Source organism: Perognathus longimembris, chromosome 7 (genome assembly GCF_023159225.1).
Source record: "Perognathus longimembris pacificus isolate PPM17 chromosome 7, ASM2315922v1, whole genome shotgun sequence".
Taxonomy (NCBI): Eukaryota; Metazoa; Chordata; class Mammalia; order Rodentia; family Heteromyidae; genus Perognathus; species Perognathus longimembris.
Genome location: NC_063167.1, coordinates 18,882,273 through 18,909,582, shown reverse-complemented (window position 1 = coordinate 18,909,582; position 27,310 = coordinate 18,882,273). Strand labels below are relative to the sequence as shown.

Sequence of the window (27,310 nt, the reverse complement as noted above, 5' to 3'; positions counted from 1 at the left end):
TTCATTCACCTTCCCTCCCTCCCTTTCTGCTCCCCACTTAGGACCCCTAAGAGAAAAAAGAAAAACCAAAGCAAAAACAAACACCCCCCCTCCAGCCATAATAACAACAAACACACCCATGTTTCCATTTCCTGGAGTTTGTTTCGATAAACAGCCTTTTAAATATTCAGAGGAACTACACCTTTGGGTTCTTCCCTTAACACTATCCTCCTTTAGACTGTTTGTGTGTGAATACCTAGAGTCCTGTATAGGTTATCATGTCAAGTTATATTTTAGATCCAGCTTCCACATATGAGAGAAAACGTGCACCATTTGTCTCTTTGAGCTAGGCTTACCTCACTTAGAATAATTTGTTTTAGGTCCACCTATTTTTTTGCAAATGACATAATCTTATTCTTTCTCTAATGGATGAGTAAAATTTCATTGTGCATAGGTACCATATATATGATATATATGATCCACTACTCTATTGTAGGACATCTGGGCTATTTCCATAACTTGGCTATTGTGAATAGCGCAGCAATGAACATGGGTGTGCAGGTGTCCTTATTGTATCCTGGCTTGTGATAGTCTCAGTAGATGCCCAGGAGTGGTACGGTTCATAGGGAAGATCTATGTCTAGTTTTCTGAGGAAATTCAAAACTACCTTAAGATTTCTTTTTTGTTTTGTGTTGGTCTTGGGGCTTGAACTCAGGGCCTGGACACGGTCCTTGAATTTTTTGTGCTCATGTTAGCACTCTACCACTTGAGCCACAGTTCCACTTCTGGCTCTTTCAGTGGTTGATTGGAGATAAGGGTCTCACAGACTTTCCTGCTTGGGCTGCCTTGGAACCATGATCCTCAGAGTTCAGCCTCCTGAGTAGCTAAGACTATAGGTGGCTGAGACTATAGGCACCCAACCTATGTTTTCAATTTTGTATCCTATGCCTTTGTTACTGACTCAGAAATTAATTGGAGCAGGAAGAGATCACAGTGTGACTTTATTCACAGAAAGAGGTCTATGGGGTCACCCTGGCCATCCAAGATAAAGCACGTCTTGTCTCGGCATGGTCTGGGAACCCCTAGCCCCAGGCAGGAACACAGCCACAGAGCTTGGCAAAGCAGCTGGGCCGGGTGGAAAATATCACATCAGATGGCCCCACTGGGAAATAGCGTATTTCTCCAACCACAAACACCTCCTCCTTTCCCTTCTTGGGGGACTGTGGGGCGGGGCTGGTGACAGGGGTGACATCTTAGGTCTTGTACTGGGGTCCTGTTGCCCATGGGTCCCTGGGGGAGGGAGAAGGCACCTGCAGAGGGCCCTGCCCTCATGGTTGTCCCACTCTATGGGGTCCAGAGCATGCACTGTTTCTGAGCTGGGCCTCAGAGAAGGTCTTGGCTTTGCTAGAAGGCCACAGACAGCGGGGGCACTCCCTTAGGGCTCAGTTGTTCAGTGAAAGAATGGGCCACCAGGCCACTGAATGTTCTTGAGCTAGGCAGGGCATTCAGAAGTGGCCTTTAAGGGAGTGTGACAGGCAGAGGGGAAGATGACGGGTTGGGGAAGGCATTGGGACCTCAGAGGCCACCTGTCCAGTCCAATTTTCCCATTATTATCACCTTCCTTCATGGTAACTCTGCAAGATGGGCTGAGCTCTGTGTGTGTGTGTGTGTGTGTGTGTGTGTGTGTGTGTGTGTGTGTGTGTGTGTACTGGGCTTGAATTCAGGGCGTGAGTATTGTCTCTTAGCTTTTTTGCTCAAGGTTGGTGCTCTACCACTTGAACCACAGCTCCACTTCTGGCTTTTTTGGTGGTTGATTGGAAATAAATTTCATGGACTTTCTTGCCCAGGATAGCTTTGAACCTTGATCTTTTTTTTTTTTAATGTCAGAATACTTTTTTTTTTTATTAAACCACAGAGATTTAAACATAGTTTATTATGTGCTTCAAGGCTAAAACAGAAATGGAACCAACAGTAAGTATATCTAAAACTACACTTGCTTATTTATATTATTACTGGTATATAATCAGACAATGAACTCTGGAATATTTAGATGATAACTGTGGTAGCAATTTGCTTGTGTGTTTTTTTTTACTTCAAGAAAATACATTTAGGGGTAGGCATAACAGTCACTTCTCTCATTGCAGCAAACAGCATGTACAATGCTGTGCTGGAAAAGAAACGTGAATCCGGGTTCTTTTTTAATCTTTTGACAGTTATACAGCTTCAACTCAAAGCTTGGGCGCTGTCCCTGAGCCTCTTTGTGCTCAAGGCTAGTGCTCTACCACTTGAGTCACAGCACCACTTCCAATTTTCTGACAATCAATTGAAGATAAGAGTCTCACAGACTTTCCTGCACAGGCTGGTATTGAACCAAATCCTCAGATCTCATCCTCCTGAGTAGCTAGCACTACGGGCATGAACCACTGGTGCCGGGCTGAATTTAGTAAACCTTGATCTTTTGATCCCAGCCTCCTGAGTAGCTAGGATTACAGGTGTGAGCTGCTAGCACTTGGCTAGAGCTGAGCAATCATACAACTTGCCAGGGCAGAAGTGGGTTACGGGTCCAGGCTTGTCCCTCCAGGACCTGGGGACTTCCCCCCAACCTGAACCCCACTCTAGGGAGGTATTTTTAACCCTGTGGTGTCTTCTCAAGTATGTCTTTTACTAAGAGGGGCTGATGTGACCCATGCCTGGTAGGTGACTACTAATGCTGAGACTCTGACCCCCCAGATGGATTTTCCGAAGGATCATTGAGCTACCACGGGAGGGGGGGATGCCCTGAGGCTACTCTGTCTGTCAGGGGCCCCACTAGAGGCCCAGTCCTGACCTGCAGGAGGAGCCATCAGGTACCACCCCCACAGCTGCCCCAGTGGCACTCCTGTGACTCCTGCTGCCCCATGTAGACTCAGTATACAGTGGGCAATCAATAAAGGCTCAATGTGAGCCTGGTCTGTGAGCAACACAGCACCTCCATGGTGGTGCTGTGGAGGAGAAATGGCAGGGCCCTGTTTCCTCTGCACAAAACATCATTAGATATGTGCAGACAGGATGTCTCCACACAAGCCTGAGTGCTTGCAACTCAGTACCTCCGAAGAGTTAATCCTTGCAGTTGGATACTTCTCCCATCTCTCCTATTTTTTTTTCCTGTTGGTCATGGGGTTTGGGGTCATGGCCTGGGCACTGTCCCTGAGGTCTTTGTGCCCAAGGCTAGTGCTCTACCACTTTAAGCCACAGCACCACTTCTGATTTTCTGGTGTTAATTGGAGCTAAGAGTCTCATGGGCTTTTTTTGCCTCTGGGCTGGCTTTGAACCCTTAGATCTCAGCCTCCTGAGTAGCTAGGATTACAGGCATGAGGCACCAGTGCCTGGCACATCTCTCCTATTTTCCCAAAACCTTTTTTTGGGGGTGGTGGTAGTAGTGATGGTGGTAGCGGCATGTCAGGATTTGAACTCAGAGCGTTGTGCTTATTTGACTGGTGCTCTACCATTTGAGCCACACACCTCCAGTGTAGCTTTTTTGCTGGTTATTTTGGTGATGGAGTCCAGCAGATTTCTCTGGTTCAAGCTGGCTTGGAAGATTGATCCTCCAGATCTCAGTCTCCTGAGTAGCTAGGATTACAGGTGTGAGCTACCAGTGCCTGGCTTGCATTTGGTTATTTATTTATCCGAAGCAGGGTCTCACTATGTAGCCCAGGCTGGTCTCAAACTCACAACTCTTCTACCTCCATCTCTCAAGTGCTTGGAGTTTTTAAGCACGTGCCTGCATGCCTGGTGTTGTCTGAAGTCCTGAACTGTTTATCTGTACCATGGTAGCTTGGTGGCCTGGCCCGTGTTGCTCTGTAGATACTCGTGGAAGGACAGAGGCCTGGATCTGGTTACAGACCCCAGCCCACGGAGGGCTGGGTGTAAGATCTCATTTCCTGTGTGGAGGAGCGGGGTGCACTGGTTGTGTGGCTGCCCCTGGAGCCCTTCTCCTCCTGGCCCCAGCCTCTTACTCCATAGCTGAGACCAGGGGCAGGCGGTGGTGACTGGACTGAGAAGGGGCTCAGGCTTTAGTCCTTGGTGCCTGGTTAGTGGTGGGGAGGCTAGAGGTCCACCCCTGCTAGGGCAGGGTGCACGAACACACGAGTGCATGACTGTGTGGCCCCCCACCTTCACGGAGGCGGAGGCTCCATGGCTTCCTCGAGGCCTGGGCTCCCAACCTGCTCTGAGGCTGCATCCAGCCCCGCCGGGGAGAGGCCTGCTCACAATCAGGGCTTTCAGCTCGCTGGCGGCTGAGTCTTTCAGCACTTGCGTGAGATTTATTGGTGTTTGTACCAGGGCTGTGGGCAGGAGCCCAGGCCTGGATGGGGAGTGGGGGACGACAGGGCCTCCCCACTATTTACCAAGCACTGAGGAATTTGAGGGCAATGCAGCTCCATCCGGTGAGAGGGGGTGCAGGTCCAGCAGCTGGGCTCAGCTGCTTCGAGGGACCCGCCCTTCCCTACCCTCCCAGGCCTGGCGGGGGGATGGGGGGACAGGCCTCAGAGATCATGGATTTGATGGATTCAGATCCTCTCCCTCATGTCACTGATGAGAAAACAAGGTCAGAGCAGTAGGCAGTGACGGTCCCAGTCCCATGGCGGAGCTGTGGTCCCAGCCACTGCCAGAAGCCAGGCTAGCATGGTGCGGGGCCCGCTGCTTCCCAAGCCACCTGGAGCAGGACCACTTGGTTGAATGTTTCTGCAACAGGGGCTTAAAAGCTGCTTTTGCCGAGAAATGCCAACTCCTTACTCGGGTTCACAGGTGAACAAAGAGCAGGGCCATTCAGCTGGGAACTGGTGGCTCACACCTTGAATCCTAGCTCCTCAGGAGGCTGAGATCTGAGGATCATGGTTGGAAGCCTAGGCATTCCAGCCTCTTCCATAGTCTGCCCTTTACTCTTAGCCATTCAATCCTGAAGTCATTTACAACCATCTTAGGAGGCAGGTAGAAGGTGACAGGAAGCCAGGACACCTGCCAAGCATCAATGCCTTGTTTGTCCTGGCCAATTTATGACATCTCCAGAATCTCTATACGGCTGAGGACCATTTAACTGCCTCCCCATCCACCCCTGCCCTCAATCTTTGTCTGTTTAAACCTATAGGTCTTTTCTATACTGCAAGATGGTGGAGACAAGTTCAAGAGCATTGTCCCATAGCTGCCTGTACCACCCCCCTTCACCATGTCTCTCTTTGGTGTACAGAGGCGAATGGCTGGATCTGTCATGGAGGAGCCTGGGAGTTTGGGCCTGGGATCAAAATCCCCCAAGACAGGGATCATGTGTATCTTGTGAATGGCAATGTTGTGAGCGTCTAACACAAACCTCTCATTCAGTGCATGGACAAAGACTTGGGCAAGGCTTTGTGTTCTCACTTTGTGAGATGTCCACGGAGAAGGAAGCTCAGGATGGAGACGGGGCTTCTGGAAGTACACTGGGTCCCTGGGCTCTTTCTGTCTCTTCCCTGTATCTGCCCTAAAGTATAGTTTCCTCCCAATTCCAAAATGGCTGCAGCTCCTCTGGGCATTGCACCTGCATTTCTGACAGGAAGAAGGGAAGTTAGGACATTGAGTAGCAGGTGGGCATGTAGATAGAATCTGTACCTTTTCAAACAGGAAAACTGTAGGCTTCTTAGAAGTACCTAATAGCACTGTTAGTCAAAGCACAAATAGTTCTTTGTCTTGCTTTTTATTTTTAACTTCTGGTAGGGGCAGGGCCACCACTTTGGTTGGTTAGTGGTTGTTGTTGTTTTTATTATTAGATAAAAATCCCCTATCTGGGGGAAAGGCCCTATGAAATAATCCTTACTATGGTGTTTGTGGCAGGTGCTAAACCACTTTCATGGAAGCTTGATCAAATGGGGTTCTTTCCAGCACACACACACACACACACACACACACACACACACACACACGCACACTGTACACCAATAATCAGAGGTCAAGGCCCGGGTTGCTGCAGCAGGTGAGGGGAGGAGAGCTGGGGAGGAGGCCCTGGGCTCAGCCCCACAACGATAGTCACTGCTAACAACCTTTGTTAGCAGCAACTCTTCTGGGAGATCAGGGAGAGGGGTTACCTGCGAATGAAAATAATCAGAGAGACACTCACAATCCAAGTCCCCCCATTGTGGAACACTTCTGTGACCCAGACCTACTCATTCTGGATGAATCGAAAGGATACAGGAATCCCATCCTCGTTATTGAGACAGAAATCTGGCAGAGTTCTGGGTTTTATTTTTACCTCCAGGCATATGGATGGAGAAAGAGATTCCAGTGAGGTTCTTGTAGCTTCAGAGAGAAGCTTCAAGTCCTTCTGCCTTTGAGGAAATGGAGCCATCAGTTCAAATATTCATTCACTATGGCAGCTTTTGACGGAGCAGGACAGTCAGCTGGCAGTTCACGCTTCCTCAGCGTCCATGATGATGGGTGTTTTAGGAGACAGGATCCTTGCTCAAGTCAGAGGATATTAGAAGATTCTAGTAAACTACCTTTGCAATGACAGCTCCAGAAGCAGGTTCGAACTGCGCTCTGCGCAGACCACTTCCTTCTTCTCACCTCAGGGAGTTTGGAAGGTTTGAGTTTTGCAGGGCTCCGCTGGCTGGTAAAGAGGTCAGGTAAGCCAGTAGCAGGCCATTTGTAATGGGAAAGGACAGAGTATGAGCAGGAGCATGCGTCATCAGCATGGGCCCGGCCTTAGGAAATTCTCACCTGAGATGTGTATTATCACAACCCCCATTTTGTGCAGGAAGAAACTGGGAGCTTAGAGAAGCTCACGGCTCACCCAGGTTCCCAGAGCTAGGAAGCCACAGGCTGTATGCGGATGGGACTCTGTGTGTGTGTGTGTGTGTGTGTGTGTGTGTGTGTGTGTGTGTGTGTGTGTGTCCTGCATCAGGGGGCCCAAGTTGCACGGGAACTCTAAGTAGCTGTGTTAGTTTCTATGGCTGTGTAACACATTATTACAAACAACACGAGTTTGTTATCTTCCAGTCTGGAGGCTGGAAGGTCAAAAATGAGTTCCCCTGAGCTAAAATCAACACACTGGAGCCCCTAGAAGAAAAAGCTCACCTCACGTCTTATCTGGCTTCTAGAAGGCACCTGCATTGCTAGGCTCATTGCCCCTTCCTTCCTTCTTCGTGTTGCTCCTTCTGATCTCCTTGGGGCTCTGATATTCCTGTCTCCCTCTTTCACCTGTGGGGACCTGTGTGATTCCTCTGAGCTGCCCAGACAATCCCAGGTAATCTCATCTCAAGAGCCTTAATTTAATCATCCTTGCAGCAAACAAAGCACGCTCTCTGGGGTTAGGAGGTAGGTGTGAGGGAGGGAGGTGCCTTATTTTGCTTACCACAGTGCCTTGGTGAAAAGTCTGATTTTGGGGAGAACACGTCTCCCCTCAGGAGGATTGGTGGAGAGAGAAGCACAGAAGGTGAGGTTTGCCTTCCCAAAGTACCTGCAGGTAGCGGAGGCTGGGGACCTAGGAAGAAGTGTAAGATTCCAGTAGTCTCTGGTTCTCTGGGGAGGTGGGTTGGGACAGTGCCTGGGGAAGGAGGGGGCACTGTTGTGATCAGCCCAGGACTCAGGCCCTGAAAGACCAGGGTTCAGATCCAAGCTCTGCCTCCTCTTGGTGGCAGTCTGAGTGTGGTTGAGCCAGGCAGGGGCTGGAAGGGAGGAAACAGATGGCTTCATGTGACCTGATTTCATCTTTTCTGTGGGCAAGCTCCTGCCCTTTCATTGTGCAACTATGGAAACAACAGCTCAGAGACATAAAGCACTCTTCCGGAGATCACACAGCTGCTCAGTACAGACTGCCATTCTCCCAGGTTCTGGGATTCCCAAGGCAAAGAAGGATTCTCATCTCACCCCAATGGCCATCCGCCACTCATGTCTGTTTATACCACACATGTGTGTGTGTACCACACGCATGCCTGTGAGATTTTCCTATGTTTTCTCTCTATCAGTGGCAGGGGGTTTTAAGTGTATGTGTTTGAAAATGGAGGTGGAAGATCAGTGTATTCATGGACTAGTTGTGTCTTTATAATGCACATGACATTGAATTTATCACCATGTAAGTGAAGATCATATAAAATCATGACACACAACTCCTCTCTGGAGTCGGCTGCCTAATTGGTTACACCAAGTCAGAATGTGGCCTTGGAGTCTTTAGTTGCTGCTCTGTGTCACTGTGCTACCATGTCAGGTCTCTTGGCAAGGCCTATGGAGGGAAAGAAACAGGCTGGAAGATAAAGTTGGAAAGGGCCTGGCTGGGTCTCCCCAGAGTTCCAGGCTTGGCCTCATTGGCAAACGGATAAGGGTTTGAGCAAGTCAAGTTTTATGGGTCCCGTGGGTGCACCTCTGGCCAGATGGGAGGGTCTTAGAGACAATTTATAACCTCTCTTGGAGCAGAAATGATGGGCAGTTGTGATGGCCAATTCAAACACCATGATGTTATGTGAGGTGGGACTTCACTCTGTGATGTCACAGGAGGCGGGTCTTCACAGTTCTTGCTTTACTGGCTGCCTGAAGCTGTATGTTACCAGCAAATTTGTCTCTGGGCTTCTTACAGGTGCTTTTGTACACACTTGCTGTTTCCTTTCTTCTCTACAATATGGATAAATTATCATGTGAGAAGGGAGTGAAGGTCCCAGGGCAGCTGGCTTAGTAGTTGAGGTTTATTAATTCCAACTTTTCCCCAAGGGTGGAGAAGAAAAATCCTTGATTTCAAGTCTGGGGAGGGCAGGGTGGAGGTGGCTTTGAGCCCCAACTGGAGGTTGGTCTAGATGAGAGTCTCCCTGACTGTTCTTTGAGTTTCAAATCCGCAGGAGGAGGAGGCTGGCCTAGGCCTGGGGCACTGCTCACGGCTTCATCTGGTGGCTCTTCTGTACTGGTGTGGAGCCAGCGGCCTCTTCAGCACTCAGGGAGAGCCCCTTCTTCCCCAGGTTGGATTCACACAGGGCAGAGGCTGTCAGCTCCAGGGCTGCCTCAACAACCAGTCAGTCTCTCTTCAAAACCCACTCCTTTGACTAGCTCGGTGACTGTGGACAAGTCATTTATTTCCATGTCTCAGTTTCTCCATCTGTAAGGTGGGGACATGAATAGCACTTCCCTCATAGGGTGGCAGTGAGGAGTATTAATCCAGAGGCTTAGGATGTGGAGAGTACGTGTGTGTGTGTGTGGGGGGGGGAGGGCAGGAGTGTTACCGGGGCTTGAACTCAGAGCCTCACACTCTCACTTTGCTTTTTCAGTCAAGGCTTTGGTGGTTAATTGGAGATAAGAGTCTCATGGCCGTTCCTGCCTGGGCTGGCTTCAACCCTGATCCTCAGATCTCAGCTTCCTGAATAGCTAGGATTACAGGCCTGAGCCACCAGGACCCAGTAACAATATTTATTTAGGCAACTAGACAGATCTAGATTTGAATCTTGGCCAGAGCAATAATTACTGTGTGATTTGAGGGGCAAGTACTTCGATTTCTCTGGACCTCTGTTTCTTTATCCAGAAATGAGCTTGGTCACTGCCCCGGCTCCTGAGGGGGTGGTGAGGAAGTAAGGGGTGTGAAAATGCTTAGTGTAGATCTGGTGCAGGGTGGGTGCCCAGGGGACAGGCTCTGCTCCCCCAGGCCCCCCTGGGAGTGGTGGCTGGCTGCTTCTGCTCTCCGAGGCAGGCCATGGCCCTCCCCAGCCCCTGCTTGGCAGCTGCCCCGCCCTAGTCATGAAGGCCTCGCTCCTGCCCCTGCCTTCTGGGTCTGGGCGGAAGTGAGGCGGGCAGCCTGCAGCTTCCCCTTTCCTGCTCGGGTTCCTTCCCTCACAGTGACTCTGAGAAGAAGGGGACCGTGCACCATGGCCCCCCGCGCAGCCCTTGTCCGCCAAACCTGCTGTTGTTTCAATGTCCGGATTGCAACCTCAGCCCTGGCCATCTATCACATGGTGAGTGCCGGCTGTGGGAAGGCCCATCCGTGTGTGTGTGTGTGTGTGTGTGTGTGTGTGTGTGTATGTTGACCTTTGACTTACTGATCCCTCTGGCAGGAGGACTGCTATCTCCCATCTTTCTGGGGGATTTAGGACAAAGCGTTTCTTATTCCAGGCCTCAGTTCTTCTCCCTTGCCCCCATCAAATGGGGGAGGAATAGCAGTTTTAGGTGCTCTATGTGAAGACTGCAAGAAGAAAGTGCATTGGAGGATGAGATCTGGGGGGTAGGGAGGGAGGGAGGAATGACATAGGCTGGGACCCCAAACTCCAGGGTACAAGATCTACACAGATCTGGCTTCAAGTCTTCCCAGGTCTCGAGCCACGGCAGGGGCTGGAAGTCTTCCTTCCGTGCTTCCGGAAGGAGTGGAGGAACTGAGCACTGTCAGCTCCCAGCTCAGCCAAACCATGGCTGTCTAAGGACCCTCTGGACGGGGTGCTGATATGTAGACTAGTAAGAACCCAGGGGCTCTTCTTCAGAGGTCGCTAGACACCGCTTGCCCGGCAGATGTCCAGTCTCCAGTCCCCGGCACTGTGGGCAACTCACAGGCCTGTGGGACAAAGCTCCCCCTCGGACTGGTGGCTGAAAGTCAGGGTCTCTATTCTGTCCCATCCAGATTTGTGCCCACTCTCCCCAATCCTGGCCACACCCAGCTCCCCCAGGCCCAGACGCCTGCCTTTCTGCTTTGGTGACGCGGGGCCTGTGGTGGATGGCAGGTGACTCATAGACCTGGAAGACCTTCCTCAAAATTAGTCCCACACTGCAGCTTTTGGTGGACTGCAAAGACCTGGCGGCACCTGCTTCCGGTCCTGCAGGGCAGTAGCGAGAGCTCCCTCAGTGGACAGTCACTCAGTGGGTGGCACCTGGCCTCTGGATCTAGACTCCTGGCTTCCCTGCTCCTTGGCTGCACAACCTTGTATGACTTGCTTAACCTCTCTGAGCCTCTTTTGTCATTGAAGTCATGGTGATGAGAATTGCTGAGGGGCGGGGTTGCTGTGAGGGTTGAAAAGGCTGGCATGGTGGAGAGCTTTCCTGTGAATGGTGCCCCAGGTAGAACACCTGTGGTGAGTGGCTTGGAGCCACCTGTCAGATCCCAGGCTGCGGGCCCCAGGAGGGGCTTGGAGTTTGTCCTGACGCCCTGGCTGTTCCCACACAGAAGCTTTAAGCCTTCAATTTGAGGCTGTGACGGCAACTCTGTGTGTGTGTGTGTGTGTGTGTGTGTGTGTGTGTGTGTGTGTGTGTGTGTACTGGGGCTTGACACAGGCTGGCCTGTTGCCCTACCAGCTTTTTGGTGGTCCATTAGAGACAAGAGTCTCACAGACTTTCCTGCCCAGGCTGGCTCTGATCTGGGATCCTCATCTCTCAGCCTCCTGAGATTACAGGTGGGAGCCACCTGCAGCTGGCTGGTAGCTGCAAAGTTCTCAGAAGGACAGCGAGGTGTGCAGAGACAGCCCTGCCCAAGTCCCTGGGTCCCTACCTCAGCACTGCCCCTAGCTGGCCTTGGACAAGCTCGTTTCAGAGCCTGTGTCCTTAGTGAAGCTGGAGGTCAGGGACCAGAGAGGCTCCCGCTCTGATGCTTCCAGGGTCCACTCAGGTTGGTAGTGGCTCTGGGGGCCGAGGGGCCTGTGGTGGCCAGTAGTCCTTGCCAGCCCACCCCCGTGGCTGCTCCTCATTTCTGCCGATTGTCAACATGGTGGCCTGTGGGTGCCGTGTCTCTGCTGCCTTTTAGAGCAGCAAGACGCGTCCTCTGTGACCCCTCTGCCCTGGAGTGGTGGTGGTAGTGGTGGTGATGGATTTTAGTTTCACACAAGATGGCCTGGACTATGTGATTCCTGACTTTTTTTTTTTATGGCATCATCTAAGGCTGTCACCTGTACATGGTTTGGGGGTGTCCAGTCCTCATCTACAGAACTGTGTGGGCGAAGTGATCAGGGAAGACTCCCTGGAGGCGGTGCCATTGGCAAGAGAGGCAGGGAGGAGGGCTTGGCTGTAGGCAGTGTGGATAGGAAGAAGAATGAGGCACATAGGTGTGTGTGTGCGCGCATGTGTGTATGTGCGTGTGCAAGCACGCAGCTCTCTAGCTTATCTTCCAGATGCCCTGGCAAGAGGGCTGTGTCCTTCCCAGAAAGAGCAGGGCTGGGGGCTTTCCTGCGACCTGGCAGGCGGGTGACAGGTGTGCTGACAGAGCCTTGAACATCTGATTGGAGGAAGAGATGCCGCTGTCCAGATGCGCCAGTCACCCGCATTGGCGTCATCTGGAACTAACCACGGGTGACGAGGGTGTACGTTGGGAGCTATTTGTGGACCTGGCCCCTCTAGGGAGGGTTAAATTGGGCAATGAACGTCCTGAGACAGCGCCCCGCTTCACTGACCACGGATTTGTGGGGTGCTGTTACGGGAAGATCGTTTTGTGTCCGATGACTGCAGTGCTGGGCCTCTGGCGGGGAGCACTCTGCTTGGGATCTGGCCGGGTTTCTGTGGAGGATGCTCTGGGCACTCCACTGCACACACATGCACACGCGTGTGCACACACACAGAGGAAGACTCATGACTCCTAAGTCAGTGGCAGGAGGACCTAGAACTCTGTCCCTCCCTGACCTCTGCTCCCCTGCATTCCCAGAATCTCACCACTGGAAATGCCATTCCAGATGGGGACACTCCACACCTGTGGTGATCTGAAAAACCCACACAGATGCCAGCCGAGCCACGTGTGTTGAGGCAGGAGTTTGCTGGCACCAAGGGCAGGGGTGTCGGGGCTGTGGGTCATAAAAGTTCTACCATCTTCTCTCTTGTTTCTCCATTCTTGCCTCCCTCCCTTCCTTCCTCCTTCCCTCCTGCCCTCCCTCCCATCTGTCCCCTCTTTTTCTCACCTCTTCTTTACTGGTATGGGATTTGAACTCAAAGGCTTACACTGTCGCTCAGCTTCCGTGCTTTGCTGTTACTCTGCTGCCTGAGCTGCCACTCTAGCCCGGATTTTTGCGGATTATTGTGCGCTGGCTTTGAACATTAGTCCTCTGGATCTCAAGTAGCTAGTATTACAGGCATGAGCCACGGCCACCAGGCTGTGCTCCATATTTTCTACTTGGTACCATAAGTGTGTAGAGTTTTTTTTTTTTAAGGTGACTATTTTATTTTGGGGGGGGGGCAGCTTTTTGATTTACAGAAGACTTGGGAACATGGTCCAGGGCACTCCCGTGCATCTGACCCCTAGCTTCCTATAGCCGAGGTCTCCTAATGGTGTGTTTGTCCCTGATGGCCAAAAACGCTGGCATGCTGGTGTTAGTAGAGGCCCTGTTTATCCGGTGGTTCCCAATACTTGTTTTTGGCTCAGGGACCCACCCAGTGCCCCCGGGGATACATATGTCTTGTCTCCTTAAGTGCCTGGTGCCCTCCCGCCAGGCTGGAAGAGCTCCTACATCTGTTTGCTTTCCATGCCCTTGACCTCAGTTTTGAGAGGGTTTTACACATACACGCACACACATGCACATGCACACATGCATGCACACACACACACACTCGTTCAAGGCATCTCCCTCTCATCTTTCCCAGGCTGCAGTCTTGGGAAGGAAGCCGTTCTGCACAGCCCACCCGAGAGCTGGGGACGAGGCTCTGCCTCCCTGAGGCTGAGGCAGCTGCAGACATTGTTGGGACCCCTCCTTGGAGGCTCTCCGTCTCCCCATTTCTCACATAGGCCAGTGGAGATCATGAAACACTGGGGACTCATGGCTGTTCATTTTATCCCAAGTTACCACCCACCTGGTGCTGCTTTATTTTGGTCAAATGCACTCAGCTCTGTGTGTGTGTGTGTGTGTGTGTGTGTGTGTGTGTGTGTGTGTGTGTGTGCATGTGTGTGCATGTACCAGGGCTTGAACTCAGCTTCTTGTTCTCACTCAGCTTTCCCCCCCCTCAGGACTGGGGCTCTATCACTTGAGCCCACACCTCCAATCCAAATGCACTACTTTTTTTTTTTTTTTTCCTTTCTGGTTCTGGGGCTTGAACTCAGGGCTTGGGCACTGTCCCTGAGCCTCTTTGTACTCAAGGCTATTGCTCTACCACTTGAGCCACGGTGCCACTTCTTCCAGCTTTGTCTGAGTAGTTTATTGGAGATAAGAATCTCACAGACTTTCCTGTCCAGGCTGGCTTTGGACCTCGATCCTCAGGTCACAGCCTCCTGAGTAGCTAGGATTACAGGCTTTAGCCACCAGTGCCTGGTCCAGATGCACTGTTTTTTTTTTTTTATTTTATTTTTTTTTATAGCTGGTACCCCATGTTGTTTGTGGAGGGAGCTTTGTGCCCTAGGAGCTCCAGCTCTGTCCTTGGGCTGTCCAGATGCCCATCCTGGCCAGGAGACAATCTCCACTGCCTGGCCTCTGGATGAATGACCTAGGGTGACACTGCCGGCTTGTGGGGAGGGGACGCAGATGGATGGGGGAGGGGCTGGGTGCAGGAAGTGGGGTGCACAAAGGCTGAGAGAGCCCCGAGGTCCCTCAGGCTGGTGCAGTGGGGGAGGCAGGCACTGGCTTCCCAACCACGAGCCACCATTTTCCATGGGTAAAGGCTGTCGTTAACATCACTGACGAAGTGGAGATGGGTGAGGATGGTAACAGAGCAGCCAGGGAGGCTGAGAGCCCAGAGGAGAGGCAGTGAGTTCTAGCAGATGATCTGTAACAATAAGTGATGTCATTTTGGGGGAAATCTGTACTCTGGAGATAAACAGGAAGCGGGGGTTTGGGAGCTGCTTGAGGGGCAGATAAGGAGCAAGAGGAAGATAACCATGTCTGGAGCCCAGCTCTGAGCTTGCAAGTGGCTGCCTACAAAGGGAAACTTGATGAAGTCTCCTCAGGGGGAAAAGGTTGCTGGGATAACCCTGGAGTCTGCCTTTGGGATGACTGGTCTCCCTTTTGTCTGTCGCCCACCCCCCTCCCCCGGCCCTGGGGGAGGGGGACAGGGCAGCCTTGCCAAGGGCTCAGATACCACATGAGCTCTCTGGCCCAGCCAGGGCTGGTTGCCAGGACAGCATTTCCTGTGCCACAAGGTGATAAACCGCATCAAGCATCATCAACACTGCTGGGCTCTGCTGCTCCCAGGGCCTTTGCATGAGCCACTGCTGCTCTTGGTGGCCTATGGCCAATGCTGTCTGTTCCCCAGCCATAGCACCCCTCCCACCACCCCCTCAATTGCTGCTGTTTGCCAGGGGCCTCCTCACCCCAAACATGTTCACTAGAGAAGCACTCCATTTCCTGCATGGGCTCCTCAGGCCTCCTGCCCGGTTGCCTGCTGGGAAAAGTCACAGTTTCCGCTCAGCAGCTTCCCACCAGACACCTGAGGTCCCTTGTGTCCCTGAAGCCTGTGTGCTGGTCCCCGCATGTGGTGTCCAGTCGCCTGCAGAACTTTGTCTGGCCTGAGTCATCTTTATAACCACCAGGCCCTGCCAGTCAATCTCTAGGCTAATGTGTGTGTGTGTGTGTGTGTGTGTGTGTGTGTGTGTGTGTACTGGTCCTGGGGCTTGAACACAGGGCCCAAAGCAGTCCCTGAACTTTTTTTGCTCAAGGCTAGTGCCCTATTGCTTGAGCCACAGCTCCACTTCTACTTTTTGGTGGTTAATTGAAGACAAGGGTCTCACACACTTTCCTGCCTAGGCTGGCTTTGAACTGTGATTCCTCAGATCTCAGTCTCCTGAGCAGTTGGGATGACAGGCGTGAGCTACTGGCACCCAGCTCAAGGCTGATTTTTCTAAGTCATCTGCTAATTCATAATTTGCTGATTCATTACCTATAGCAATGTGTAGATTCCCCATGTGTAGGTTGCGATGGGCTCTCAGAAAGTAAATACACCCTGGGGCCACCAGCTGTTACAAAGCTGGACAGGCCAGGTGCCAGTGGCTCACACTCACAATCCCAGCTACTCAGGAGCCTGAGAACTGAGGATCACAGTTCAGAGCCAGCCTAGGTAAGAAAGTCCATGAGACTCTTATCTCCAATTAACCACCAAAAAGCTGGAAATGGAGGTGTGGCTCAAGTGGTAGAGTGCCAGCCTTGAGTGAAAAAAACCTGAGACAGTGCCCTGAGACTAAGCTCCAGTATTGGCACGTAACATACAGAAATAAAGAGAGCGAGGGAGAAAGAGATCGGGGAGGGGAGGAGGAAGAAAGTGAAGAAATTGGACAGGATCAGCCCCTGGGCCCTTAGTACTTCCTCCTTGTCACTGCCTGCCCTGCATTTTGCACCCATGTTGGCAGCCCTCAGAGCTCTTACATAGTCCCAGTGCCTGCTTCCAAGCTGCATAGTATTCCACAGTTCCTCGCCAGGATGAACCGGTCCATTTCCCTGTGGGAGGATGCATGGGTTATTTCCGCTTGGGGCTGTGACAAGGGGAGTTGTGTGGCTGCTGGGACCCATGGATGGGGTCCTCCTCCATCCACCGATGGTGGTGAAACCCAGGGCCACCGGGGCTTCAGTGACCTCACTCGGGAGGTTCTAGCTGAGGTCTTTGAGCTCCAGAGTCCAGGCAGTGGAGTGGGGGATGGAGGTGGGGACCCACAGGGCAGGTGAGAAGAGGGAGATGCCGCGCTTAGGGCGGTGAAGGTGGCTGGCTGGGCTGCCACTGGGAGTCACTGGGGGGCGTGGGGCATTGGGATGGTACCTGGGCTGGCTGGAGAGGGAGATGGAGCTGGAGGGGGGCATGACCCCCATTCTGATAAGCTGTGACGGGAAGTACAGGCGGGGAGGGAACTTCCTCCAGGGGCGGGTGACTCTGCCTCCCTCTCTTCCTTATCCCCAACTGGGGCCCCAGGAAAGCAGAGAGAAGTCCAGCCAGGGTGATGATAACCACACAACGGGGTCCCAGGCCGCCCAGCCAGGGAGGCAGGGCCAGCGCAGGGCATCCCGAGGGGCAGCATTATGGGGTCTCCACGGTCAGTCCGTCTGCCCAGTGCTGCTTCTACCTCCTTCGGCCTTCACGCCACCATGATTTCCTGGCCCCTCGCCGTCTCCCTTCCCTCCCTATGCCTACCCCTTTCTCTCAGCCTGGTCCACAGAGGCACTGGAGAAAGAAACAGAACTTCTCCTGGCCCCCACCACTTCCTCCACTACTCAGCTTAGAGGGGATAACGAGGGGAACCAAAACCAGGGAGCCTCAGAGAGAAGAGGTGGAAAAGCAGAACGGAGAGTGGAGTGGACAGGGGGAGGGTTCAGTGGCGCAGGGCCTGCGGTGTGAGATGGTACCTCGAGCTGGTTCTGACTGCAACAGTCTTGCTGTGTGATCTTGGGCTGCTTGCTTCTCTCTGGGCCTCCCTTCCCCACTGGTAACCGCCTCCCCCCGAACCTGGCCCACCCCATATCCAAACACACTCGGGGCTTTGCATGTGATGTTTCCGTTTCTTGCTACTCTTTCTCTTTTGGCAAACTCCTATTTATCCTTCAAAGCCTCACTCAAAGGCTTCTTGTTGGTGAAATCTCCTCTGCACAGCATGGTCTCTCCCTAGCTGGCTATTCCTGTGAGTGCCCCACCATGGTGCTGAATACACTGTCCACGTTTGGGGTCCTGCAGGCCTCAGTGAATGGCTTATGCAGATAGAGGGCCAGCTGTGGCAGGTACTGAGGGGATCTGTGACAGTGCTGTGGGCTGGCTGTGTTCGTGTGTGTCCCTGTTCCCTCATTTTCTGGATGGGGCACCTGAGGCTGGAGAGGTCAATGGTTTTACTTGGTGTGTGTAGCTTGGTGTGGCCAGGATTATCAGCTCACGCGCATGTGAGTGTGTGTGTGTGTGTGTGTGTGTGTGTGTGATCGAGAATGGTGCTGGGGTTTCATACTCTGGCTTGGTTTTTTTCCACAGATGGCTGGTGCTCTATCATTTGAGCCATGTCTCCAGTCTGTCATTTTGCTAGTTACTTGGAGATGAAGTCGCTCAGATTTGTCTGCCCTGGCTGGCTTTGAACCTCGATGCTCAGCCTCCTGAGTAGCGAGGGCCACAGGACAGTCTTCCTCCCATGGGGTGAGAGGCCCCCTGACCATCTCTGTTCTCCCCAGATCATGAGCGTCCTGTTGTTCATTGAGCACTCGGTGGAGGTGGCTCACGGCAAAGCCTCCTGCAGGTTCTCCAGGGCTGTCTACCTAAGGATGGGTAGGTTTGGCTAAAGTGGGGAGGGGGCTGGAGTGTGGCCAGGGAAGATGGGCTGGGGAGTGAGGCCCTTTCCTTCCTCATGAGACAATTTCACCCCTGTCCCTCCTGGAGGTGTGAGGGCTCGGGGGGGGGGGTGTGAGGGGGGGTGGGCGGGGCTGGAGCTGAGGTTGGCACTGAACATACCAGCTTCTAAAGCTGCCATCCCTGTGCGGTGCCCAGGCCTGACACCTCTGCCCAGCAAACCTCCTTGCTGGGGAAGTAGGCCATGCAGCTGCCTGTAGCCTCATGCTCCAGCCATCTCTGCTCCCTAATCCAGCCCTCTCCCCCTACCTGTGGCTTGTGGCTGGCTCCTTGTCACCCGCAGGCCACTCTAGCTCAGGTAGGCCTGAGCTGACTCCATGTACACTCTGTGTTTCATCATCTGAAGTGCTCCGTTCCCTATGCTTATGCTGCCTCAAGATTGGGGGTGACATGAGAGCAGGCCAGGAATCTCCTGTCTACTCTCAAGTTCCCATTCCAGCAGTTCCCAAAGTGTGGTTCTGGGAACCCAACTGGGGTCCCCAGGGGCACCCCAGCCCTCATGACACTCTTCTGCCCTTCAGCTGATGTGATCTCCAGCTTCCTGCTCATCGTGATGCTCTTTCTCATTAGCCTGAGCCTGCTGATTGGTGTGGTCAAGGTGAGGCCTTGCTGTGGCCCAGAAGGGGTGTGGGGAGGGAGTCAGGGGCCCCAGCCACCCTCTTGCACCTCCTATTGCCCCCTACCAGGAATCCAAGAGCCCCTTTGACACCTAGAGATCAACGTACTTCCTTCTGGGGAGATTTCTCTTCCCACAGGATCCCCCACCCCAACCTGATGGCTGCAGTTCCCTGTTAAAGAATGAGGGACTCTGATGGCTTATACCCTCTTAGCCCACCAGGGCAGGCAGGGGCATAAGAGAAAAGAGGAAGGATAGCTTTGAGGCTTGGGGCAAGCTTTGAGCGGGGCAAGGCTGGGTTTTTAAACCAGGGCCAGGAGCCAAAGTGACAGAAAGTGGAGATGTGCTGGTGGCTCGCACCTGTAATCTTCACTACTCAGGAGGCTGAGATCTGAGGATTATGATTTGAGCCTGGGCAGGAAAGTCTATGAGACTCTCATCTCCAATGAATCACCCAAAAGATGGAGATGGAGCTGTGGCTCAAGTGGTGGAGCACTTGCTTTGAACAAGAAAGCTAAAGGACAGAGCCCAGGTGCTGAGTTGAGGTCCCAGTACACACACACACACACACACACACACACACACACACACACACACACAGAGACAGAGAAAGAAAGAGACAGAGAGAGAGAAAGAAAGAAAGAAAGGAAAGAAAAGAAAGAAAGAAAGAAAGAAAGAAAGAAAGAAAGAAAGAAAGAAAGAAAGAGGGCTGGGGATATGGCCTAGTGGCAAGAGTGCTTGCCTCCCATACATGAAGCCCTGGGTTCAATTCCCCAGCACCACATTATACAGAAAACAGCCAGAAGTGGCGCTGTGGCTCATGTGGTAGAGTGCTAGCCTTGAGCAAAAAGAAGCCTGGGACAGTGCTCAGGCCCTGAGTCCAAGGCCCAGGACTGGCAAAGAAAGAAAGAAAGAAAGAAAGAAAGAAAAGCAAGCAAGCATACTCTGGAAATCCCCAGGGTCCCTGGGAAAACAAATCCCTGGGGGGACAGGTGACCGAGGCTCAGTCAGATGTCCTCTCTGCCCCCCTCCCTGTAAAGTGGACACACAGCCCTCACTTGTGGGGATCTTGGGGATAAGTTGAGGATGGGGACAGTTCCTCAGACACGAAGACTTCTCCCACCTGTCCCCAGAGTTGCTCAAGAGACGCGTGTGGGCCTGGCAGGCCATGCAGCTGGTTTGGGAGGGGAGGGGACACATGGGGATGTAGGTTACATGCTGGGGACCCCCTGACAGTGCAGGGCCTGCTTTCCAGAGCCGGGAGAAGTGCCTGCTGCCCTTCCTGTCTCTACAAGTCATGGACTTCCTGTTCTGCTTGCTCACGCTGCTGGGCTCCTACATGGAGCTGCCTGCCTATCTCAAGTTCGGCTCCCGGACCCAGCCTGTGAGTTTCCAGCCCCAGATCTGGCTTGGGAAGGGGTGTGGCTCAGGGTGCTGAGGGAAGGGTCCCCATTCCTTGGAGATTTCCTTGAAGCTCCTTCCCACCTCCAGGCCTCTTGTGGAGGCCTCGTTTGTAAGGACATCCCACGGATGTGGACAAAGTCAGATTGGGGGAAAGCGTGGAGCGCTGTCTCATCAGGCCACAGCCCTGGTCTTTTCCCTTCTTGGGATCCAAGTTGAAGAATGGCAAAGACGACACTATGGGTGTCCACCAATGACTGTGAAGCAACCCCCCCCCCCCCCACTCCGGCCCGTAGGAGCGCCTTGGTGGCTGGTCAATGACACCCTCCCTCCTGCCCCAAGTCACTTTGCCCTGGTCCCCTGACTTTTTTTCCAGAAACCCTGGCATGCCATCTTGAGGTAGAGGCTGAGGTTCTGGAGTCAGGAGACCCTGACACTCCGGTCCTGGTCTGCTTTGGCCCTGCTGTGGACATCTGAGCCCCCTCCCTTGTCCTCTGTGGATGAGAGTCACTGGTGTCTCCAGCTGGGTCTCTGAGGGCTGGCCCTCATTCTCCCTCCTCCTCTCTGTCCTCCAAAGGGCCATTCTAGGGTCCCGCTGATGACCTTGCAGCTGATGGACTTTTGCCTGAGCATCCTGACCCTCTTCAGCTCCTACATGGAAGTGCCCGCCTATCTCAACTTCAAGTCCATGAACCACATGGTAAGTCTGGGATAGAGACTAGCTGTGTGGCCATGGGCAAGTTACTCCACTTTTCTGTGCCTCCAGGCTGTAGGTTGAGGTAGCTGAGACAAAGATCGTCCTGTGAGGGATACATTGAAGACATTTATAAAGTATGAGGGAAGCAGTCCAAGAAAAGCAGGAAGCCAGGCAGTGGTGTGAGTGCAGGAGCGGTCTGCCGGATCCCAGAAGGGCCCTGGACTGAATAAAACTGCTTTTATTCTTGTCTGACAAATCATTCCAAGCATCATGGCTTAAGTTGGCAGAGACTTATCCACAGTTTTGTTTTGTTTTGGTAGCTGGGCACTGGTGGCTCACACCTGTAATCCTAGCTACTCAGGAGGATGAGATCTAAGGATCTGGGTTCAAAGCCAGCCGGGGCAGGAAAGTCCATGAGATCTTATCTCCAATTAACTACCAGAAAACCAGAAGTAGTGCTGTGGCTCAAGTGGTAGAACACTAGCCTTGAGCTGAAGAGCTCAGGGACAGTGCCCAGGCCCAGAGTTCAAGCCCCATGACTGACAACAACAACAAAAAAGTGGAGCTGTGGCTCAAACGGTAGTGCATTAGCCTTCAGCAGAAAAGACTATGGGACAGTGGTTTGGCCCTGAGTTCAAGCCCAGTACTGGCACAAAAAGAATTTTTTTGGATTGTGTTGGGGTTTGATCTCAGAGCCTCTTGCTTGCTAGGTAGGCACTCCATTGCTTGAGCCATGCTCCTAGACTTTTTTTTTAATCTTACTTATTTTTCAGATAGGGTCTTGATTTTGCCCTGGCCTTGCACGGGAGGTTCTTCTCCCTCTGCCTCCAGAGTAGCTTGGATCTAAAGTGTGTACCACTGCACCTAGCTTGTTTTGTGAGATGGAGTCTTGCTAATTTTCTGCCTGGGAGGATCCCAAATCTGGTCTCCCAATTTCTGAGGGCCAGGAACTTGGAGTAGCTGATGGGGCCCTTCTGATTCAGGGTTCAGGTCAGGGTGGCCATGCAACTAGATGGAGGGCTCCTTGCCCAGCTATTCACACAAGACCCTTCCCCATGGGGGGTCATTGTGGGAAGACATGAGGACTCAACCGCTAAGTCCTTCATTCTCTTTCTCGGAACCCACCCACTGTCAGGAGCAGAGGACAAGACTTCCACCCAGAGGTCATCTCACCCACAGTGAGATATTTGGTCAGTCACTGGTCACTGGCCAGTCATTGGTCATTGGTCACTGCTGGTCAGGAGGTGTAATCTCCCAAATACTGCAAGATTAGATGGCTCATTGGCAGGAGTCAAGACTGTGCCATTAGGTAGGGCACAGTATATCCCACAGACAGCCAATACCATCATCTGTCACAGTGCCCAGCCTGGAACTAGGACCCACATGGCATAAGCCGTACCTACTTCTTTGTGTTGGGTCACCTTCCCCATGAGGCTGAGTGTCACATCTGCTTGAGGGCGTGGCTAGAGTTCCTGAGGGCCAGGGGTGTTGATGTAGCTCCCACATCTGTTGCAGAATTATCTCCCGAGCCAGGAGGGTGTGCCTCACAGCCAGTTTGTCAAAGTGATGATCATCTTTTCCATTGCCTTCATCACGGTTCTCATCCTCAAGGTGAGTGGCCCTCGTCCCATGGCTCTTTGAGGAAAAGCAGTGGCCTGGCCCCAGGCTTCCAGAAGCTTCTCTTTTCTCTAGCCCTGGCCCTACCCCATACCAGCTCTTCGAGTCCAAGGGGATCCTTGGGGACACCTTTCCAGTCCCAGGTTTGAGGGATGGTGACACACTGAGGTGGATTCGAAGCAGTGTTTCTAACAGAGGGGTCAGGTGGACATCTCAGATAGTACATATGCACCAGTGGGCAAGCCACAGAACGTCCCTGAAGGCTTCGTGGAGACGACGGAGAGGAGCTGCTGTCCTGTGTTCTCCTGGAAGGCCCTCTTCCCGTCCCTACAGTGTTCCCCCCCCCCCACAGTCATATTTGTTGGGAGAGGGCTCTCCCTCAGCCCCCATCTGCCTCCCTGGTTGCCCTGGCTTGGCCTGATTACCTGTCTTCTCTCTCCACTAATGCTCTCATTAATGCTTCTCTCTCAGCTAATGCTGGTGGTGTACACACCTGCTCACATGCTTTGCCTCCACTCACCAATAACACCTAACGCTCAACACATTGCTCTGTAGCCAGCCTTACACAAATACTGCAGGCAAGGCCTTGTTGAAGCAGACCTTTCCCACCATCCACTCTGTCTCAGGGTGGGGAAATCCTCCAGGTAGTGAGCTCTCCATCACTGGGGTATCAGGCAGGATCTGCATGGTGATGACCGGGGCTCTGGAGGAGTGCATGGTGGCCATGGGCAAGGGAAAGGGCAGAGTCTGGATGGCTTTGGGCTGCCGTGTGAGGATTCTGAGCTGTGATAGGGAGATCTGAGCAGCAATGGCAGCTGCCTGCTGCCTCTGGGGTGAGGGAGGCTCCCCAGAAAGCACCCGGCACCCGCCCCAGGCCTCTAGATGTAGTGAGCAGGAGGGTGGGCAAAACTCAGCCTGACCCTGGCTCTTTTCCAGACCTACATGTTCAAGTGCGTGTGGCAATGCTACCAACTCATCAAGCACATGAACTCGGCAGCAGAGAGGAGCAGCTCCAAGATGATCTCAAAGGTGAGCCCGCCTGAAGGCTGAGCCCAGCTCTGCCACACTCTTGCTGGGCCACTTGGGCCAGGTCCTTTTTTATTCTGGACCTTTGTTTCTCTCCTCCTAAGATAAGGCTTGGACCAGAAGAGTGTTTCCATGTCTCATCATCTAGGATTTATCTATCCGTTCACCCATCTAACTCACTCACATACATACTCATCCATCATCCACATGTCTATCATCCATTCACCCACCCAGTTATCCATTTATGTATCTATCCACCAATCCATTCATTTACTCATCCACCCATCCACCTATCCATCTACCCACTCATCTAACCATTGATTCATCTATCCATCCCCTCCATCCATCAATTCATTCATTCATCCATTTACTCATCCATCCATCCATTCATGCATTTACTCATCCATCCACCTATTCATCCGCAAACCCACCCATCTACTCATCTATCCATCTCATCCACCTGTCTACTCATCTATCCACTCATCCATTCATTCATCTATCCATCTATCCATTATCCATTCATACATCTAGTCATACATCCCTTTGTCCATCTATCCATCCTACCCATCCATCCACCCGCTCATTCACCCATTCATTCATCTATCCATTCATCCATTATATACTCACACATCCAGTCATCCATCATTTGTCCATCTATTCATCCATCATCCACTCATTCATTCATCTCTTATCCCTCCACCCATCCATCATCTATTTACTCTCATTCATCCATCCATTCACCCATCCATTCACTCATTCATTCAGAATTTACTGCCTCTCTTTTGAGTTCATGTCCATTTCTGGGGTGTAGAGAAACCTGAGCTACCACCTTTTTCCTAGAAACTTAGACAGGGCAGAGTGAACCCAGCCACAGAGCTATAAGCTACATCTGCAACTTGGTGCAAAGTACAGGGACAGTGAGCATAGTCCTATATATGTGGAGCATTAGAGAAGGCTTTCTAGGGGAGGTGACCTAGGTCTCACCTTGGATTGTCAGTGAGTGTGAGTTTGCTGTGGTGGGGAGTATGCTTTCTAGGCAGAGAGGACCGGAAGCGCTCAGAAGCTTCTGGTTGAGAAGTGATGGAGGAGAATGGCTGCTCCGAGGAACCCACTTCTCTTCTGCAGAGTGGGGGTTGCATTCGTCTAGACATCCCTGGTTGTAAGTGACAGAAACTTAATCAAAATTGAGTCAAGAAGGGACTTTATCAGCTTACAGAACTTTGAACGCCCCAAGTCAGTCTGGGTTAGGCCTAAGGAGTCCTGGCATTAGGATGTGGTCTCCTCCCCTCTAGCACTGGACTCTACCTCTTCCAGCTCTGTTTTCAGACATCCCTTCTTTAGGGTGACAAAACAGCTGCCAAAACCCTTTAGGCTGACATCCCACCCTTCTTGGTAACTAGAACAGAAAGAGAAATGTATATGCTTGAACCAGCTTCTGCCACTTATCTGTCCCTAGACTAATAAGGATATCCAAGGAGGGGCAGAGGGGTGGAATTCTCTAGATCGGGGGTGGTGGTGGTGGTGGTGGTGGTGGTGGTGGTAGGAGCACTGCTTTCTGAGAGCATGTGTGCTGAGACCTTTCCTCAGGGAAGATGGCATTTTGTCACAAAAAATGTAGTTAGGGGAGTGCCCAGGATGTGTACATCACAGTCGCCATGGTGTTGCCAGAGCTGGGGTTTGAGTTCCTTGACTTCAGATGCAATATGGGAGCCTTCCCCTCTCTGTCTCCCACAGGTGGTCCTGCCAACCTACGAGGAAGCCCTATCTCTGCCCTCCAAGTCTCCAGAGGGGGTTCCTGTACCGCCCCCGTATTCAGAAGTGTGACCTGGCCAGGCCCCAGCCCTCGAGCTGGGAGGGGGAGGCCATGCCTTCATAGCTGCTTCTTTGCTTTGGTGCCCCCACCTCCCATGAACTGGGTGGGGCCATCTAGCTAATGGCAGGACAATCTGCTTGTGTACCCCTCACCAGCCCACTCACAATTGGGTCTCCTTCAGAGTGAATGGCTCTTTAAAATGCTCAAAAAAAAAAAATCTACTCCAACAGTTTGGCTACTTTTCCCTGAGCAATGGTACTTTTTAGATGACAGTTCTGAGTTTTGTTGAGTTTAGTTAAACAGCCATTGGTTTGATCCAAGATGACAGTTCTGAGTTTTGGTGAGTTTAGTTTAACAGCCATTGGTTTGATCCACTTAACCGAGCAGCTGAGAAATAAGCCACAGCCATCAGATCAGTAAAATAATTTGGTCAAACTATGTACAACCCAACCAACCACCTGTCATTGAGAATTATGATAAAGCCCAGTAATCATGCCTGTAATCCTAGTTATGCAGGAGGCTGAGAGCTGATGATCACAGAGTGAAGCCAGCACAGGTAGAAAAGGCCATGAGACTCTTCTCTCCAATGAACCACCCAAATGCCAAAAATAGATCTGTGGCTCAAGTGGTAGAGCACTAGCCTTGAGTGAAAAAACAAAGTGAAAATGCAAGACCTTGAGTTCAAGCGCCAATACAGGCACTCCCACCCCCCCCAAAAAAAGATAAAAAAATTTTTTTAAAGAAGTGTCTTACAAATTACTCTACCCAACTAACCCAGCCACTGGTCATTCAGTCTGGCTGGTTTAGGGGTTCCGATTGGGTTATCTCAAGGGGAATCCAAATGGTTGCCCATCAGCCTGGCTCCCTGCAGGAAATAATGGTTATTTCCATCATCAACATCCACTTTGCACACAAGAGTGTTTGCTAAGAAGTTGTCCTCACCACTGCCCAGCGCTGGCCCATGCCTGGCATGCTCTCTGCCTGGGTTACCTCATCCAGAGCCAGCAGCAGGACCCAGCTGTCAGTCCATCCCACCTGCTGGGCTGGTCACATCTTCTGCCCAAGGATGTGGTCCAGTGAACCTCAGGCTGGACTCCCACAGGCCAGTGTGTTGGAGCAAATCCACAAGGCCATTCAGTCAGTTAAGGAAACCCTTTGTAGGTGGGTGCAGAGCCTGCTCCAGGGGCTGGTATTTGGAGGTATCAGTGGAGAAGGGGCTACTCCACCCATCCCCATCCCCTTCCTGATTCCTTGTAGGCTGGTGTTGAGTGAGCTAAGGCCCCCACGCAGGTCCTCTGGGTCTGTTGGGGAGCAGAGGCTGTCCCCCACGCCCTGTGTCATTGCTTTGTATGTGACCCAAAAGAGGTTTCAATAAAACAGCAGCAAGCTTCGCTCTGTCTCTTGGGGTGTTATAGGAAGGCCAGGGGTGGCTTCCTACTTCTACTTCTGTCCCTCTCCCTTCCTCCCCTCCCACCCAGCTCTTTCAGTTCAGAAACTCCCAGGGCCCACGCCCTTGTGTGCGAATGCCGTGCCCTGGCACTGTGTCTGCTCACGCACTGCTGACTGTGTAAGTGGCCTGCTGTCTTCCAAGTCAGGCTCCAACTCCACTCACCTGGACAGCACCTGCCCAGAGCCAGGGCCTGCTCTGGGAACTGGGGTGACTTGCTTCTAATTAATCATGGACTGGGATGGGGGCAGGCAGATCCATAAACCATTAGAACCACCAACCTTGGGGAGGGCCTCACCCAGCTAAGTGTGGGCCCCGCAGGCAGCTGGTGAGTCTTGTCTTTGGCAGTGGGATATGCAAGCCCACCCCCCTTCCCCTGTGGGACAGGAGTTCAATGGCCAGCAGTCGGGGGGTGGGGGGACAGGCATGGGACATTCAGGAAAAGCTTTTGCACATGGCTGGGTTGTCATTTGTTCACTTTGGCTGATTTTCTCCTGAAAGGCCTTCCCAGAAACTTGGGGTGAAGGGCAGGGGAGG

The 27,310-nt window shown here is 52.3% G+C and overlaps 1 protein-coding gene across 1 annotated transcript; it reads left to right on the top strand.

Annotated features, from left to right (window-relative positions):
• Positions 1 to 9,758: 9,758 nt before the first annotated feature.
• Positions 9,759 to 25,506, top strand: Laptm5 (lysosomal protein transmembrane 5). The gene is made up of 8 exons (XM_048350701.1): positions 9,759 to 9,914; positions 17,982 to 18,075; positions 18,678 to 18,754; positions 20,028 to 20,156; positions 20,751 to 20,873; positions 22,386 to 22,481; positions 23,424 to 23,516; positions 25,248 to 25,506. Exons 1-8 carry the CDS (start codon positions 9,828 to 9,830, stop codon positions 25,335 to 25,337), a joined length of 789 nt encoding a protein of 262 aa, XP_048206658.1. The 5' UTR covers positions 9,759 to 9,827; the 3' UTR covers positions 25,338 to 25,506.
• The last annotated feature ends 1,804 nt before the right edge of the window (positions 25,507 to 27,310 follow it).

Excerpts from the sequence above, each read along its gene's own strand:
- Laptm5 (XM_048350701.1), top strand. The coding sequence starts at position 9,828 with ATGGCCCCCCGCGCAGCCCTTGTCCGCCAAACCTGCTGTTGTTTCAAT. Across the intron at positions 9,915-17,981 it reads CCCTGGCCATCTATCACATG|ATCATGAGCGTCCTGTTGTT; the intron begins GTGAGTGCCGGC and ends TGTTCTCCCCAG. Across the intron at positions 22,482-23,423 it reads TCACGGTTCTCATCCTCAAG|ACCTACATGTTCAAGTGCGT; the intron begins GTGAGTGGCCCT and ends GCTCTTTTCCAG.